Source organism: Triticum aestivum, chromosome 3B (genome assembly GCF_018294505.1).
Source record: "Triticum aestivum cultivar Chinese Spring chromosome 3B, IWGSC CS RefSeq v2.1, whole genome shotgun sequence".
In the NCBI taxonomy this organism is placed as follows: domain Eukaryota; kingdom Viridiplantae; phylum Streptophyta; class Magnoliopsida; order Poales; family Poaceae; genus Triticum; species Triticum aestivum.
The window spans coordinates 839,419,070-839,437,478 of record NC_057801.1 but is presented as its reverse complement, the minus strand read 5'-3'; the positions used below and the strand labels follow the sequence as shown (position 1 = coordinate 839,437,478).

The 18,409-nt window shown below is 44.5% G+C and overlaps 1 protein-coding gene and 1 long non-coding RNA gene across 6 annotated transcripts; one reads left to right on the top strand and one right to left on the bottom strand.

Annotated features, from left to right (window-relative positions):
- Nucleotides 1-279: 279 nt before the first annotated feature.
- LOC123068101 (uncharacterized) lies at nucleotides 280-3,634 on the bottom strand. The gene is made up of 5 exons (XM_044490590.1): nucleotides 3,334-3,634; nucleotides 1,695-2,963; nucleotides 889-1,572; nucleotides 742-815; nucleotides 280-566 (listed from the first exon to the last, which is right to left on the bottom strand). The coding sequence occupies exons 1-5, from the start codon at nucleotides 3,632-3,634 to the stop codon at nucleotides 552-554; spliced, it is 2,343 nt and encodes a 780-aa protein (XP_044346525.1). The 3' UTR covers nucleotides 280-551.
- A 9,829-nt stretch (nucleotides 3,635-13,463) lies between these two features.
- LOC123067001 (uncharacterized) lies at nucleotides 13,464-17,764 on the top strand. 5 transcript variants are annotated; one of them, XR_006431496.1, is made up of 5 exons: nucleotides 13,464-13,899; nucleotides 14,179-14,304; nucleotides 15,804-15,955; nucleotides 16,406-16,603; nucleotides 17,567-17,764. It is a non-coding gene; the product is annotated as an uncharacterized lncRNA (long non-coding RNA). The 5 variants fall into 5 exon arrangements; XR_006431493.1 differs by having other exon boundaries at nucleotides 15,804-15,962; XR_006431495.1 differs by adding an exon at nucleotides 14,990-15,547 and having other exon boundaries at nucleotides 15,630-16,603.
- Nucleotides 17,765-18,409: the final 645 nt, after the last annotated feature.

The following is an 18,409-nucleotide window of genomic DNA, read 5'->3' as shown; positions in this document are numbered from 1 at the left end:
GTAAAAGGAACATCATGGAGCTTCCAAATTTTCATGGCCATGGAACCAAGATTTTGATTACCGAATGAGGCAATTTTACCGAGGGGGACGGATAAATGCGGTTACCACGGTTACCACGAAATACCGAGAAAATTTCGAATGAAATTTTTTGAATTCAAAAATTTTAACACCAAAACTATTTTTTTTGAAATTTTGACAGCATCACCCCTATATTGATGGCATATAAGCAGTTTATAGCAATAGTAACTGGCCTTAAGAGACCCACAACACATATAACAATAGAACGACCAACAAAAATATACAATTCTCATAAACCATCAGCCACAAGCCCACGAGATTGCAGTCTAATAATATAGCTTCAGACTTTAGAGACTAAACTTAAGATTAGACACAGGAAGACACATAGCAGTCCAACAACAAAAGAAGTGCAGCCAGTATATATTACAGTCCCATAACAAAAGACCATCGATTCGGTCAATTACACAGTACATAGCATTGAGCAACAAACCAAATTGTCATTCAGTTCCTTCTAGACTTGCAAGTCTCCTTCGTTAAAACGAATCAAGCTGCCAGTGAGCAAATTAGATGTCATGTTGTTAGCAAACAAATTTGTTTATATTATCATGTCTTAGAATTTGTTGACAATATATAATAAATGGATGCATGGCATGAGATAGCAGTAAGCATATAAAATTTTGGGTGGCAGCAAGCAAACAGACAAAGTTAGCACTTCATTATTACCTTCCTCTTCCTCCTTTTCCTTGTAGACTTCCGCAGAGGTTCACTGTTTTCGTTAGGCAGCACGTCATTGTTACCTACAAAAATTACAAGTTAGCACTTGAACCACACAAATTCATATAATGTTAATATAAACTAAAGGGCTTTGACCTTCATCATCCTCCCCATCATCTACATCCTCTGCCTCCTCTTCCTCCTCTTCCTCCTCACTTGGAGGCATCCCACTTCCTCTAGTTCTCTTTTGTCCCACCTCTACGACCACTGGACAATCACCATCACCATCATACGCATCCTCATCTTGCATGGAATCACTTGTTGAGTTGCCCAGCCAATCCATGATTTCGTTGTTACAATCATAGAGAGAGGTATTCATCAACAACGCACAAGTATCAACCTCTTTCTCTTTTGTCTCACCAAGAATTAGTCGGATTCGCAGCCCAAGGTTGTAGTGGCAAAAAACCATCTTGTGCAACTTTTCAAAACCAAGACGGTTCCTCACTAGTGTATGCACTAAAGCGTATGTGCTCCAATTCCGCTCACAACCGCTTGAAGAGGTGCATTGAGAAACAATCTGAATAGCATACTTTTGAAGCACCGGTGTAGTATCTCCAAATGTTATCCACCACTCAGTTGGGGACACCTTTTCAGCTGCACTACGAGGGTACATGCCTTCAAAAGCCCCTCTTGTATTGACATAAGAGTGAACTTCAGGAATCATAGCAATGAACTCTGAAGGACTAGCCAACTTCTTAAGTGCTGCATTGAGTGCCCTCATGTGTGATAGACTTTTTCCAAAGTTATACTTGTAGTGACTTGCCGGGTCCAGAACACCGGCTATAGAATGGAAAGACAGCAGGGCAACAAGAATTAGTTTGCAACGACCATAGAAATGACAGCAATAAGAATAATTAGCATTTTACCAACAATAACAATTATATGGCAGCAAGAACTATTACCTGCAACCATCAATGTGTTTTTGTATAAATGCTCAACCCTTTTGTCAACCACATTTAGGTACTCGTGTTGGTCTAGAGAATCATGAGAAAACAATGAACTCAATTGATGCCTAGCATGCATCATCTTTGTCATAAAGCCAGAAAGTGACCCAAGCTTTTGTGAATCAGCATATCGAAGTATGCTATATATTGGGCCAATTAAATCCAGCACCCGCTTCACACCATTCCACCAGGTCCTACTTATCAAACAATCATATGTGTAGTCATAATCAACCTCGGAACTCCATGAGCTATTTTTCCACTCTGGAGATGTCATCCACACTTGGAATTTCTCTTGCTTATCCCAAAAGCTTTCTAGGAACATAAAGTTAGTTCCAAACCTTGTGGCATTCGGTCGCACCAACTCTCCACCTATGTGCTTCTGCATTTCAGCATGCAAAGTTGAATGATTGTACATGAATCTACAAATTCTCTTACAACTACTAACCACTTCATTAATCTCAGGAAAGCATCCCATCTCCTTCAGCATGAGGTTAATGGTGTGAGCTACACATGGCTGCCATGTGATGTGTGGGAAATCTGCAACAAGGTCAAGACATGCTTTCTTGAAGTTAGAGCCATTGTCGGTCACGAGTTGGACAACATGTTGCTGCCCTATCTCTTCAATCACTTCTTTGATGTGCTCATACACAAACTTTGAATTTTGCATGTGCCCAGGGATGTCATTAGCATGAAACCATTTTGCCCAAGCCTTCCCAATCCTAGATTCGTATTCCACCTTGTTAATACACGCCTCCATTGTCTGTTGTGGCCTAGTCTTGCTATATGCCAAATCAACGTCAAAAAAGTCTTTGACACCACTTGAGCTGCTCCCTACACTTCCTTTAACAACGCTGGTTCTCCCATGATCTCCACGTAATGAATTTCGTAGGGTCTGCTGGAGTATCTCATCATCTTCATCTTCACAATCAATATGTATTGATGCACCTTGACTGTTTATATGATTGACCTCATCTACCACTCTTTTCTTTCCTTCTTTGGAAGTCCTCCTTCGGGCCTCTCCCTCTGGAATGGCTTTCCGAAAAATGGCAACTACATGATGAGGTGCATTCATGCAAGAGAAGACATGAGGGCCCAATCCAGCTATATGCTGCTTGAATCGGGTTGCACCCCCACCATGTCTAAGTAAAGCACAATATCCACACTCCCATGCTTGTCCTTCCAATGATTTCCCATGACACCATATGTTTGTTACATCATTTGCATTACCTTAAACCAAAATACAGAAGCTTATGTAATTATGTTCCATTTAACTTGGATTGACTACGACAACTTCTATAAAATAAGGTGAAGCGTTTAGTTATAGCGGGCATATTGGGTTCTTCTACTCAGGTATAAGTCGAGTGAAGTTACACAGCTTAGTTGCATCTCTTGGATATGTGCTTTCAGTTAACTAGGCCGAGTGAAGTGTGTAACCTGCTGCACATTACTACAAAAGAAGTTGATCCACCTAGTAAATACTGGTATTTGGGACTACTTCTATTTCTGTAAACTAGTTTGATTCAAGACAAAATGAAAGCATACTAGACAGGAAATTAGAAACAAAAATGAACGTAGATCCACAAGGACACAACCCTACCTTTAGTTGGTTCTTTAATCGGCAGTGGAACCTCCGGGCCTCTGCTTATGCCACCCTGACGAGCCACCCCGGTGGCAAATCCGCTTCGGTTGATGTCATCCAGAAATCCCGTTGCTTGTCCTCCCGATGAACGGCCGACGGGGATAGTTGCACTGCCGCTGCCATGACCTCTCCCATGATACGCGAGAATAGCCTCTTGATCTGGGAATGGGATATGGACGCCGGCGACGACCCCCACTGTTCGCAACCCGCCATCGCCATCGCCACTGCCCCGCCCCATCCCCCTTCCAACACCCGCCATGCCGGAGGGCGCCCCAGGTGGACGATGTGAAGCGGTGAGATCACGGTGGCGCTGCTGTGAGAAAGAGATCTAAGGGCGGATTGGGCGACGCCGCCGCCGCCGTCTCACTCACGCCCAGCAGCCTATTTCTTGCGGGGACTCGATTTGGGGAGAAAGACGGCTAGGTTTCCTGCGTGGTTGTGTTCCGGTGTGTGTAGGCTTCCTCTGGCTTGGCTGGGCCGTGCAAAAAATTCAAACGGGCCGGTATAATTTGCTCGGTAGGCCCATTTACCGGGGGGCATCGATAATCGCGGTAACCGCTCGGTAAATGGAAATTTCGCTCGGTTACCAAATCCTTGCATGGAACACACTCAACACCTAAACTTCGTGATCCCGTCGTCATGCCATCACATGAAGTCAAGGAAGCTCCTAAATTCATAGTGGTATCTTGAAGCAAAGCCGACATCCTACTCTCTTGGTTTATTCACAGAAAAGCAAAAATAAATACATGAAAGTAAAAGGTCGAGAGAGACATACAACACAAAGATGGTAATGACAGTAGAACCCAAACTGATGTATTGTAGCACCTAATCATTTTATAGGAAACAACAAAGATTGGTAACCAAAACAGCATCATAAACTATTTGTGTGAATAAAGGCATAAGTTTAATAATAACATGTCAAGGAAAAATATTAGTTATTTTTAGGCGCGACCACCAGGGGAACAATACATAGTAAGAAGATAAATAATAGAACCTAGGAAAAAAGGTATACTATAACTGGATGGGTGTCATTCCGCACTGTACCTCATCAAGTTTCTCACAACTACCAGAACTACAAACGACTAAGCATAGTAATAGTTGTCTCATTTTACTAACAGAAGCAAGATTATGAAGTGGTACTACATTAGAGCCACATCAGATGGTTTGCATCTTGTATGATAAGCCAATGATTTTCAGTGGTTAATAATGCACACATGGAATCATTAATGCAAGCAGCCATAGGCACAACAACTAATTAACTGACGGTCCGTTTCATCCAGCCAAAGCAAATGCAAAGGGTAAAAATGAAGGACATCTGATAATTGACCCCCTCATATATTCAGCCAGGGTCTATATTATATCCCTGTTGACCACTTGATACATAACGCCACTTTGGCCCAATTGTGTAGGTTCAGTACGCAAAAGTGCAGTCGAAAGTCTCCCTGAAAATTGAGATGAGAGCTCGGAAGAGATAGAAACCACCAACCCAGGAACTGTTTTGCAGGATAAGAGAGGCCTCGTGGAACTGGAACGCGTCCTCCGATGCGCGTGTGTGGAACTGGAACCAACACAGCGCAACACAAAGATGCCGTTCGGGCCGGGGTCCTTGCCAAATTAGGGAGCTCACCAAGCCAGAAAACCTGGAAGAATGAAACACAATGACACCCTGTAAAAGTTGTAGTGAACACAACCAGCACAAAAAATGGTGCCCAACACCACTGGACCTATCAGAGAAAAGCAAAAAAAGACTAAATTAATAGCTTACCACATTCTCCCATAACAATAGATGCTATAATGTATCCAGGGATCAATAATAAGCTTTTATGGTTATTGATGACCCTTGACCCTCATAACTGTTGGCCCAGTCCCGACCTTGATGACGCTGTTGTCGAGTACTTTCCGACAATACGCAGCGACGTACAAGCTACAGCCGATTGCTTCCGGCTGCTTCGACGGAGACGTGCACGTACAGCGGTACAAAAGCAGGCAAGCACCCTGGTGGATGGATTCTCGTGTCTAGCTAGCTATCGTAGACAAAGTTCGTCGGAAACACAATATGCAGACTCGCCGAGTTGGCCAAGAGGCTCGTGTCGAGCCTTTGCACTTTATTGCTTTGATTTGATCTGGTTCCGTACAAGTTTACAAGGGGTATACGTACATATATATATCAGCCTAGCTAGTACTAGCAAACCGAATCGGTATCTAACACTAGTCCTACTCGGGCTCACATACATGCACGTGTACATCTAGGCGATTGTTCCGTATACGATCCGGATACGGCGACTACGTCGGGTTTAACTCCAACAATCACCCCCTAAACACGACGTCGTCACGTCACAGCTCCGACGCCGATTCTTCTTCGCATCTCCAAGAACTTCTGCCGGTCCAAAGTCTTGGTTAGCATATCCGCTCGTTGATCATCGGTGCAAACGTAGTTGACCTTCATCTTACCTTCTTCCACACAGTTCTTTATGTAGTGATATACCGTATCAATGTGCTTGCTCCTTTCATGCCGCACTGGATCCTCGCGTAGAAAAGTTATAGACTCGCCGTCAACATTGAGCACCGCTGGTTCCGGATCTCGATCCATGAGATCACCGTGTAGCTTCCCTAGCCACACACCTTGACACGCCGCAGCGGCCGCTGCAATATACTCTATTGCATCAACTACGGATACTTTGCTCTTCTTGCTCAGCTCAAGACGAGGTTCCATTGGAGTGACAATGCGATTGCAATCTTTCATGCCACGGCTTTCAAGTATCTTCCTTGCATATGCCTCCTGGCATAGTGTGATCCCCTTCGGCTTTTGATGTACCTCAATCCCGAGGTTGCAACTCAATAAACCTAGATCATCCATCTTGAAAAGCTCCTTCATTTGTAGCTTAAACTTTGCAATCGCCTCTTCATCTGCTCCAGTTATCAACAGATCGTCGACGTAGATGCCAACTAGTAGACGATCCCTGACTTCACCTCTCTTGTACATTGGATGCTCTAGTGGGGCTTTCTCAAATCCAAGAGAAATCAAACGTTCGATCAAGTTTGATGTTCCACTCCCGAGAGCCTTGCTGTAGCCCGTACAAGACTTTGTGTAGCTTCAGTACCTTGTGTTCCTCTCCCTCTTTGATGAATCCCGGTGACTGATTCACATACACATCTCCTTCTAACTCGCTATTCAAAAACACGGATTTTACATCCAAGTGATGTATCTTCCATGATTCCTGAACCGCGAGAGCGATGAGTAGTCTCACCGATTCCATCCTTTCAACAGGAACGAACACTTCTTCAAAGTCCACACCATCCTCTTGCACGTACTCTTTGGCCACTAGCCTTGCATTGTGCTTCACGGACCCTTCGACATCTTTCTTGATCATAAATTCCCACTTGAAACCCATGACTTTTTCGTTGTTGGGAAGATCCACAAGCTCCCAAGCATTGTTGTCGTGAATCAACCTCAACTCCTCTTCCATAGCCTGACGCCAATATTCCTTCGTATTTGCGCCCTTGAATTCCGCCGGTTCCTTGGCGCTTGCTAGACACCGCCGCCCACTCCGTTTCACCTTTTCTGGGTCTTTTGTCCGAAGAGACTTCTCCGAATATGGGTGTAACACCGGCTGTAGGAGTACGGATGTAGATGACAGTATCCTTTCCTCCTTTACTTTTGGAGGCGAAGTTGCTTGCGCGGCTCCTTGTACCTTCAGGAGCGACACATCACCTTTTGCTTTGCATATTGCTTTTGGCGAAACAAGCAAACACGGTTCCATTGTATCCTCTAACTTTGAATACGCCGGTGCCATGCATGAAGCCGCTCGCTCAGCTTCACGTGCTGGCTCATGCCCTCCTGCTGGGCTGCTGTCACGGCCCGTTCCTGGGATGCATCTTGCCCCGCTTGCTAGGTTGCAACAACTGCTGCCTTTGGACTTCCCTGTTTGTCCGTTGGCTGAGCCATGGAGTGCCACGCCTTGGCCACCAACTCCATGTGTTTGTACCATAGCTGCACCTGTACTTGATGCACCAGCCCCAACAGTCACGACATCCATGTCTGTGTTTTCTCTTGCAACATGTGTCTCTGTCTTTGCACAAGTAATAGCATCAGCTTTTGTTTCTTCGTGGACTTCCGGCGCCACGTACGCCTTTATTTTTTCTGGATACATTGTACGAGGACTGCTTCTCCATGGCCGAGTACACGCGGCAATTGCTGCATCCGCTCCAGCGAAGTTAGCACTTATGCCCGTAACATCGACGTAATCTTCGGAATCACCCCCCATGTCCGTAGCGTCGACATGAGTTTCCGAACCATGATCTTGACAGTGAACTTTTTCTTCACGGAGCACGACAATTTCTTTAGCCGATGCTTGAAGAACTGGATCCACCTTGTCCACGAGTTCGCACATCAACATCATGTCACCTTCATCACCTTGCTGGGCCATGAGCGCCTTCTGCTTCGGTGCTTCCTCGCAGTCAGCCTTGAAGTGACCAAGGAGGCCACAGTTATAACACCTCACTTTTCTGATGTCAAACTTCCTCCTCGGTGGTGCAGGTGCAGCCTCATCATCTGAGTCGTCGTCCGAGTCAGCGAAGTTCTTTCTCGTCGAACGCTGCTTCCCCTTCTTCTTGCTACTGCTTATGGATCCGCCTCTCTTTTCTAGGGCGATCCACTGCGCCTTCGTGAGCATCACAAGCTCGTCGTTCCTCCCGTCCCCAAGACTGTACCGCATACGCTCATCATGAGCCTTGTACCGTCCGACAAGATCGTCGATGGAGAGAGTCGCGAGATCGACGCACTGCTCGATCGCCGTGACAATTTGCAGGTACCGGGGAGGGGCTGCGCGCAAGAACCGCCGGACAACCGAGGTCTCCGTGAGGTTTTCACCAAGCGCACGGATCCGATTGACGAGAGTAGCCACCCGTGAAGCGAACGCATCCACGGACTCATTGTCGCCCATGACCAAAGTCTCATAGTTCCTTAGGAGAGTTTGGAGATTGGCTTGCTTGACGCGGGTGTGTCCCTCGAACATGAGCTTGAGCGTATCCCACACCTCCTTCGCCGTTGCTTTGGCGATTAGGTGCTGGAGGACATCCATCGGCATCACCGAGTAAATCGCTGACGCCGCCTGCCGATCCTTCCGGTGCTCGGTTCCCTTCTTCTTGAACGCGTCGCCTCCGGGATCCACCGCGTCCCATAGCTCGTTGGCGCGGAGACCACAGTCCATGAGGGCCTTCCAGACCCCGAAGTTCTCGCGATCAAACCGTGGATACGACGAACTCGCCAGAGCAGCAATTACTTTAGCTGCACCGGAGTACTCCACCAGCTGCTTGGTCTTGTCCTTCTCGTCGTCCGGCATGATCTTCCGTTACTAGAAGATCAACCTTGCTCTGATACCAATTGTTGGCCCAGTCCCGACCTTGATGACGCTGTTGTCGAGTACTTTCCGACAATACGCAGCGACGTACAAGCTACAGCCGATTGCTTCCGGCTGCTTCGACGGAGACGTGCACGTACAGCGGTACAAAAGCAGACAAGCACCCTGGTGGATGGATTCTCGTGTCTAGCTAGCTATCGTAGACAAAGTTCGTCGGAAACACAATATGCAGACTCGCCGAGTTGGCCAAGAGGCTCGTGTCGAGCCTTTGCACTTTATTGCTTTGATTTGATCTGGTTCGGTACAAGTTTACAAGGGGTATACGTACATATATATATCAGCCTAGCTAGTACTAGCAAACCGAATCGGTATCTAACACTAGTCCTACTCGGGCTCACATACATGCACGTGTACATCTAGGCGATTGTTCCGTATACGATCCGGATACGGCGACTACGTCGGGTTTAACTCCAACAATAACCATGCCCTGTTTCATTTGAATTGCTTCAAATGTGTAGTTCTTCGACCTCTGTATACTCTGATCACAGGCATCACTTTGTTTCAGAAAACAAGGTGAAACGAACCTACACTAAGAATTAAACGTATGGTTGTTATAAATTTTAAAATGCAGTATGCACTGATCTGCAGTCCTGCATAGGATCATCACACATGAAAAAACAAAAAATCAACGGATGGAAGCAATAGCACCAACTATCTCAAACATATACTGTCAGCTTATTCCTGACTTGTCAAGAGAAGAAAAATGCTTTGCCATATAGAACCATAATTTTCACCAACATATGCAAGAAGGTTTTTTTTATCCCAAATGACGTGAAAAATTGAGACGTGCATAATTTAGTGTCCAAGGTCCTAAGCCACCTTGGAGAAAAGAAAAATCAATAATTCCAATTAGTGAAATAAACCACAAAATTCACTAAAACTATTTTGCTTGTAGCATGACATCAAGGCATGATAGCTTTTTCTGTTCCCAAGCCAAAATATTGGGTTACCAATAGTTACACATTGACTTATACTGAAGAAATCATCCATGTACAGTTGACTCACACGAAGTAAATATTTCTCTATATTCAGTTAAAACCTGAACATAAGGCATTATTCTCTGGGAACTAAAACCACATGGATAAACATATTGTATATCGTTGCTGCTTTACACTCAATTGAAAATTAATTAATGTCAAAAAAAAAAATTTGAATGCAGAAGAACATTCAGCTATAAAACACTCGATTATGCATGTGCAGAACCATGATAGTAACAGCAGAAAAGAATCGACCAAAGATAACCCTGAAACTTGGCTCACCTAATGTACACGCATCAGTTGCAATATTTCTCCTTGAAAACATAAACACATGCCCCATCTTATTTCCTCCTATAGTAGAGAAGAACCGTGACACTAAAACATGCAACAAAAATTCAAATAAAGTTCAGCCATTAGTAGGTCAAAATGCATGCCTCTCCAAGAGGAAATAAGTGCACATGACATCATATGGTTAACCAGAACGTGGCGGAGCACATCAAGTTGACTGAGATACAAATGAAATTCAAAGGATTTCAAGCAGGTATTTGCTATCATTCAATATTGACAGAGAGGAATCCCCATGGCAACTAATATTTCTATCTCAAAAAAACTACTCAGTGAAGCTCATTCTACACCAACTAAACAGATTAATTTATGAATTGCACAAAAAGAAACAGGAGATGGTAGGGGAGATGAAATAGCTCACCAGTTCACTCCCAGATGCAAGCACCACCAAATTATTTGTGTTAAGCAGAAGTCCATCAGTTCCATTGGTAACCTGCAGTGAAGATGATGATACACACGAATTACATATTTCAACCTTGTTATCGATTGTACCCCAAAAGTAATGAAATGATTTTATTAACAGAAAGCTTCATAGACCAAGCAATGATATCTTCTCTCACATAGATAAGATACCCAAAATACCTCGCTTGCTCACGAGCCTGCTACCAGGTTGCTACCAGGTGGCCGACGAATGGCAGAAGCAATGGGTGCGCTTAGATCTCAGACCAGCTGCAATACGGCAAACGGAATCAATCCCACACGAACACACATGGGAGCGCACACACGCACAGAGGAGGAGGGAGGGAGAGGAGCGCACCTGGACATGCCTCCGTCGTCCGCTTCTGGTGCCGCGACCTAGTCCAGGGCTGGCCGCTCGTGTGCGGCTGCGGAGGAGGAGACAGCCGTCGGGCTCCCTGCAGGATCAGAGGCGACTCTCCTCGGCTAGTCGTTGATCTGGGCCACCGCTGCTGGTTGTCCCTCCATGACTCGAGCGGGAGCAAAGAGGCCGGTGCCGGTGCCGATCCTGTGGACCACCTCTGCAGGACGAGTTGTGCGGCCGTGGCGCGGCTAGTCCTCCTCGGCCACCGCTGCAGGATGGGGACCGGGGCGAGCGACGATGGCGGCAGGGATGTTGCTCATGCTCTGGCCCCATGGCTGCCTGATGTGGCTGCTGGTCCTTGTGGACGGGGGTGGTGACCGGAGCCGCCAGGAAGGGGAGCGGGGAGGAGGACGAGTGGGAGACGGGGGATGAGGGCGCGAGTGCGAGGGGAGGCGGCGGCGAGGTGGGAGGGGAGAGGAGGCGGCGGTAAGGCGGAAGGAGCTGGGCGCGGGGGAGGCGCGGGGCGGAACGCAAGTGCCGGAGGAGGCGGCTAGGTTTTCACTCACCACGGTGCTGCTGCGGTTTTATACCCATATGTGAATGACTAAATACCCTGGTGGGGCAAGGATATTGCATTCTGATGCAATTGGAATTTTATCTGACGGTCGAAGTTGATCGGGTAAATATCCAATGACCCAAAGCGATTTGGATCGAGATCCGATGGTCTGTGTCGCGAGGAGATTTCGATCCGACGGCTAAAAATCGAAACGCCTAAGGAGGCTCCATTTTGTTCTGGACTCTAACAAGGGGATTTATAGCTACACTAGTAGAAAACATGGCTTTCGTTCGGGCCTGGCCAACCCATTAGTCCCGTTCAGTCAAGAACCGGGATCCATGGAGGCATTTGTCCCGGTTCATCAGCCTAGGGGGCCGGCCGGGGCCTCGTGGGCATTGGTCCCGGTTCGTATGGACCCATTTGTCCCGGTTCCTGGCACGAACCGGGATCAATGGTCCTCGCTCCTGGCCCACAACCATTGGTCCCGGTTCGTGGCTTGAACCGGGACAGATTGCCGGGCTTTAGTCCCGGTTTGTACCATGAACCGGGACAAATGAGTTGGCTATATATACCCCATCGCCACAACAGAGCACTCCACAGTGATCTGTTTTTTCTGGCCGACGAGGGGAGGGCATTTGGGTGCTCTAGCTCACCTCTTATGCACATGAGGTGTTCGATGAAATGTTTGAGCCACGCTAGTTAATCGTTCTCCTCACGAAACTCGACCTCCGAGCTCCATTTTCCTCGAGATTTGTCTAGGTTTAGCGGTCCATCACGTCCTGTCCCCGTCTTCACCGCCGTCGATCACCCGCGCCGATATCGTCGCCGGCACCACCGTGGTGAGCCTCTTGTTCTTATCTTCTTTCCGAAAGAAAAAATTCTTACTTCAGATAGATACTTTTCTAATTTTCTTACTTTTATTATTTCTTGTTATTATATAGTGCGATGGTTTTGGTATCCGCCCCCGTCAGCCCTCGTCCTGTCTATGATTCGGATGTGGTATATATTATCTTTTGATAACTATTTGGTTCATTTTTATTGTTTATGACAATTATGCCGACCAACGTGACATAGATTTTATTTATCTAGGAGGTGGTTGAACCGGAGATTCCAACCGACCATATTGTCGACAGGTTAAATTTAGTTGAAGAAAAAACAATTACTTGAAGAAAAAAATAAGAAAAATTGAGGAGGAGGAGATGATATTGGAGTTGCATGTTGCGGATGTTGTCGATGATCACAAGATCAAGATGGATGCAATGCGGTTGAAGATTAGAAAGATTAGAAAATATGCCATTCATACCAAGGCTTGGTATCATTATGCAGTTGGATCAGTTGTTACCTTGGTTGCGATTATGGTCGCATTTGTTTTTGCATTTAAATGTTTTACATCATTTCAATGTATGGTTTAGTTAGATGCTCCGGAGAGATATATGTTGCACACGCTATGTTGGTGAAATCCCTTTGTAACAAACGAGTTTCTGTATGAAACCCTGATACTTCGAAAGAGATTGTCCGTTTTGTACACGAAGTGCATTCAGTTTTTGTCGTAACCCTATGTACTTTCTTGCACATGCTATGTGGATGAAATGATGATACCATGCCAACTTGGAACCTTTTCAGAGTTCATTTCAAATGCTTTTCAATTCACTACACCATGACACTGCATTCCCTACAGACGTGTGTTGGGAAAAGTCAGTTTTGCCGACCGATTGTTTGTTTGTAGAACTTTTATCAAACTGTTGGTTGGTATTACTCACATATAACAGCCAATTGTCAGTCGGGAATGCTGAGATGTATAGAATCAAACCATTGGACGGTAATAGTTGCACTCTTATCACATAGTCGGACGGCAAATGTTCCCGACCGACCGTGGGCCGTCAACTGGGTGGCCAAAATATCAGTACGTGCGCGCCTGCGAAACTTAACGCGAACCCCATCCAAAATTTTCATGCCGCGCGCCGCCACAGACCACCTCCTAAATCCTAATACATCATCCGCTAAAAAACACAACACCGCTATCTCACTGTCCTTTCTACCTTATCTCTTTCTCTTACGATGTGAGCGGCGGCGGCGACGCTTGCATCCGGTGGCGACTCCACCACTCTGTCCATCTCTTTCCCCCACCACTCCATCACCATCCCCACATCGCTCCTGATTTCCCATGTGGAGGTGGTCCCGCGGCACCGATGCCCTCACCCAGCTCCCGGCGGCGGCACTTTATGTTCGTGCCCAAGCGCTCGGTGAGGCCACCTCTCACCTCCCTCCTATGGTGCCACCGCCGAACCCATACACAGCTCCCTCTTCCCCACTCCCATGGTAGCAGATCTGAGCGGGAGAAGATCCCTTCGGCCTTGGTGGTTCGGAACGAGGCGGGCGGCCTCTGCTCCCTTAACTTCTGGAGACTATGAGCGTGGTGGCTGGTGCCCCCATCTCTCTTACCCATCCACGACGGCAACGGCATCAGTAATCTCTCTCTGTGTGTGTGTGTGTGTGTGTGTGTGTGTGTGTGTGTCTGTGTGTGTGCAGATTTAACTCCCAGCGATGAACCTTCAATAGCCCCAATGGCAGGTGCCCTCATCTCTCTGCATATTGATCTCTTCCAAAACAAATCTGTGCTGCTTTGATTCATGGAAATAAAAATGATTTTGAAGCACTAAACCCTAGCCATCGATTACTATCATTCTCTATTTATACTATATATGTGATTGTTAGCAGACTGAATTGGATAGTGATTTTTTGCAGGGTCAAACAAACTTTCAAAGGTTTGGTGGATGTTTGGACAATTACTCAACTACTAACAAAACACAGAAGGCCACTGGATGATTTTTATAGTCAAATGCCTGCATCACATCAAGTGGATTTGGATAGGTGAGTATTTTTTTCCACATCTTGAGTTATGTTATACTATTTGCTGGTTTTGCATTATTTTTGCTTATTCTCTCTTCCAGTGTGTAATTGAGATTATGCCAGGTTGCTTGTTTTTTCTTATTTGGCCGTTTTGTCATTAATGATATGCCAAATCTTATTCTTTGAGCATGCAAGATGGAACCTAGATCAGGGGCGGAGTCCGGATTTAGACATTAGGGGGGCGAGGAAGATAATAATCGTTTGAGAGACACAACACAAGAATATAGTCCCTAGAGTAGAATTGATATGATTGTATTGCAACATATGTCTGGTAATATATTAAAAAAACTACATTCTACCAGTTGCATATCAACAGGATTGGGGTTGGAATTATCATCTACAACGGTTGCTTCTCAGGTGGATTTGCATTTTCTGTAACGTTTGAGCTAGAAGCAATGGGCATGAAAACCAAATATGTTAGGCTGGGGAAAAACAAACATGTTTCTGTTATATCCTTTCTATTCATCTTCCAGGGATTGAAACATAATGTTTCAAACGTTAAATGAGGATTAAAATTAGAATCCTAGATTGTAATTTTACCGACACTGTCTTCAATGGAATTGTATTATCAATTCACAAATATTATTTACCAGTGATGTACCTAGATTCTTTGAAGTTGATCTTGTGATGCATGACGCCGGTGCAGCACACAAGCTGGCATGGTCTTCATCGTGGATTCAATCGCCACAGGAGTGGAGTGGCCTCCGCCTTGTGCCGCAGCGGCGGACGGGCAGAGGAGACAACGGTGTAGGGCGCACAGAGCTAGCAACCCTAGAAGCCATGATGCCCACGAACAAAATTACCGGAAGGATAGGAAACAGACTACCTGATCTCACGGATGCATGTAGTCTTTTTTTTCTGATGCGTAACGATCAATCAGGGCATCAAGGGATGCTTTGTCACATTGGGCGTTTGGGCTGGAAAATTCGTGCTAGGCCATTAGTGTCAAACACTCAAAAAAAACAAGTTTGCACTTTACGTATACGTATAGTTTATATCGGTACCAGGTAATGAAAACTCACAGGGGGGGTGAGGTGATGGGGGGTGTTTGACCCCTGTTTGCACCCCTGCCTCCGCCTCTGACCTAGCTTTGATTATTGTTTTATCTTTGTGGTAGGTGACTCGCTAAAATAAATTTTGCATAATAGATATTAGTCATTAAAGATGACCAGGTCCATGATTAATAAGTGAGGCTGCTTACTTTGTTAAGTTTGAGGATTGGTAATAAAATAGGTACTTATCCTGGAACCACTAAAATCCAGGATACATGATTTTGGTGGTTCCAGGGTAAGTACCTATTTTGTCATTTCAGCATTATACATGATTAATGCTTTGATGGTAAGTGTAATGAAAACATGATTGCTGTACATGAATCCATGATTATTTTCTTTGGGAGATACTATATTTTTCTTTGTAATAAGTGTAATGAATACATCCATTTATGTGCAATAACATTGCAGAGTATTCAATAGAGAACTAAGCAATCAGACCTACGTACATGTTAAAATGTGAGGGTGCAACTGAATAGTTGTACATGAATCTGGAACAAGAGGAAGAACCGAGGATTCTTCAAGAAGCTGCTTCTATTCGTGCACAATGGCGTCGTAGTCAAGTAAGAGGTACATAGGTATTTTCTGGTTGCTCGTCTGTACATCATCCTTCCATTAGTCATTTGTGATTAGCGTATGAAAGCACAACCATGATTGTACTTTTGTTGGAATGAAGAAAAGAAATGCACCATCAGACTGACGTACATTCATACTACTGTATTGTAGTCCATTACTATTGCAAATAACTTCTCCCCCGATTTGAACAATAATTTTTCATGCTGAGATGGAAATTTTACGCTCATCGGATTACATTTTGAGATACTAAGATAGGTATCAGTTGAATGTCGAACAGTTGGCTGCACATTTTGCATCAGTCCTAATACCACTTAGAAGATATAACAAGTATGTATCTTTGGAGATTTCTGAAGTTTTAAGTGTGTACCTAACCAACTGAATATTATAGATGCATTTGTTACTTCTACTTGACACCATTGACACTCTGAGGTTTTCAGGGTTCAATCGACACATGGTGTGTCAGCATTTGCCTATGTACCTGAAGGGTATGCAGGAGCATTGCCAATATCAATGTGCTTTGTGCTGCAGAAATGGATTTTCGAAAACCTCAAGCACATGGTGTCCTGGGAATTCCTGGCTATGTACGGTTCACCTTCCGTACTCGAAGATATGTCGACCTGCTAGGTCATTATCAGGTATTTTGATGCATCTATTAATCATATGAACTATACAAACAGTGATAGAATACAGCTTTGAGGAACTTTGGTAGTTAATTAGCCTTCCTTTCAAATTGCCAATTTTTTTCTCATGCTATGAATGGAGTGTAGTTTTATCCACATGATTGTTGCTTATCTGAATGACATAAATATGATATGTTTACAAGTTTAGCAAATATGATGATCTTTTTGTCATAGCATACATGGCTTCGGAAATGGGCATCCTAGGTTGCACTTGGATCTGTTAAGTTGGCTGCTATTATTCTTGTTATTTTGTGTGAAAATGCAGTATTTGTGAATCACCTTTCTGCTGTTTTTAGAATATATACTTGGACTTCTAACAGAGACTAATTACTAAGACCGAATGTTATGTTGCATATGATAAAAGAACCAGAACATGGATAAATTTTGTATAGTGTAGTTGTAGTACCTAGCTTGGCTGCTTTTAGAGGTCTGAGCTATAGAAGTTACCGCGGTAAATAAAGTCTGAAGTATTCTGTAAACGCCTACATATTTGTGGCCCATTATGTTTAATCTTTGGTGAGAAATACAATTACGCTCCATAAAATGAGCAAATGTCAGAGAAGGTCGCTCTTAGTTTTAGTTTAAAACCATTTGTTATGTTGCCAACTACTTTCTAAATTTTAATGTGGTCATAGAAAGTCATCTAATTGACACCTCCTTGTACAGTTTAACTTGTTGATCTTCATAGAAGCCTTCTTGTTATCAATGAATATAGTGTCTAGAATAAGGACATTTTAACTAGTGCTTACATGCCCTTTACATGGTTACCTAAACTTGAATGGAGAGCCTTCCTTGGTAGGTGTTTTGGTACTAGCTTACCTTGCGAAGTAATAGTTGTTCTCAATGCCATGGTTTATACAAATTTTTATGGTACCATTGTCTTTATGAATGTAATCGCAACTTGTTTACATTTTGTAGGAAATACAGGCAAGAGGACGAGGAAACATGAAGCCGGTGGTTCGTGTAAATGGGATATTTTGTGTAATGGTGACGAATCGTTGGAGATGCATTTTGTGTATCATTTTGTAAACTTGCATTGTGTCTGACAGAATGAGCCATATTGTAATGGATGAACTATTTACATCTGAAATTAATTAATGTGTTATTGTTTGGTTATGGTTTAGTATTGTCCGGACATGCACGTTCACTACTAGGGAAAACCCTAGTAATAGCGCGGGTTTTGAGGCTATCAGCAGCGCGGGCACCCGCGCTACCAATAAGGCGCTACAGCTAACTGTTAGTAGTAGCGCTCTCTGCGCCCGTGCTACTACTATTGACTATATCAGCAGCAAGTTTCCTGAACGCGCTGCTATTAGTTAGCTATAGTGATTTCCTGAGCCCGCTCTACTATTATATCTTTCACCATTTCCCCACTCCAGCTTCAATAGACTACAATTTCCAGATACTAGGTACTACTAGATATCAATTTCATAAAGCATTATAGGTACTAGGTAGTACTCCCTCGGTTCCAAATTACTCTCGTGGTTTTAGTTCAAATTGGAACTAAAACCATGACGAGTAATTTGGAACCGAGGGAGTACTAGATAACAATTTCATATATACTCAACATGCATCCTCAAGCAGTACAAGGTGACATCGACGACGATCATCATATTTAGTTCTAGATGATATTGACGACGATCATTATATGTAGTTCTACATGATATCGACGACGATCATCATATGTAGTTCTAGATGATATAGCCACACACACATATGTAGTTCTAAATGATATCGACGACGATCATCATCCTCAAGCCT

Bases quoted from the DNA above. Each gene is read 5' to 3' on its own strand.
- LOC123068101 (XM_044490590.1), bottom strand. From the start codon at position 3,634: ATGGCGGGTGTTGGAAGGGGGATGGGGCGGGGCAGTGGCGATGGCGAT. The intron at 2,964-3,333 runs GTAGGGTTGTGT...TTTTGGTTTAAG, and splicing joins GATTAAAGAACCAACTAAAG to GTAATGCAAATGATGTAACA. The intron at 1,573-1,694 runs GTAATAGTTCTT...TCCATTCTATAG, and splicing joins AAACACATTGATGGTTGCAG to CCGGTGTTCTGGACCCGGCA.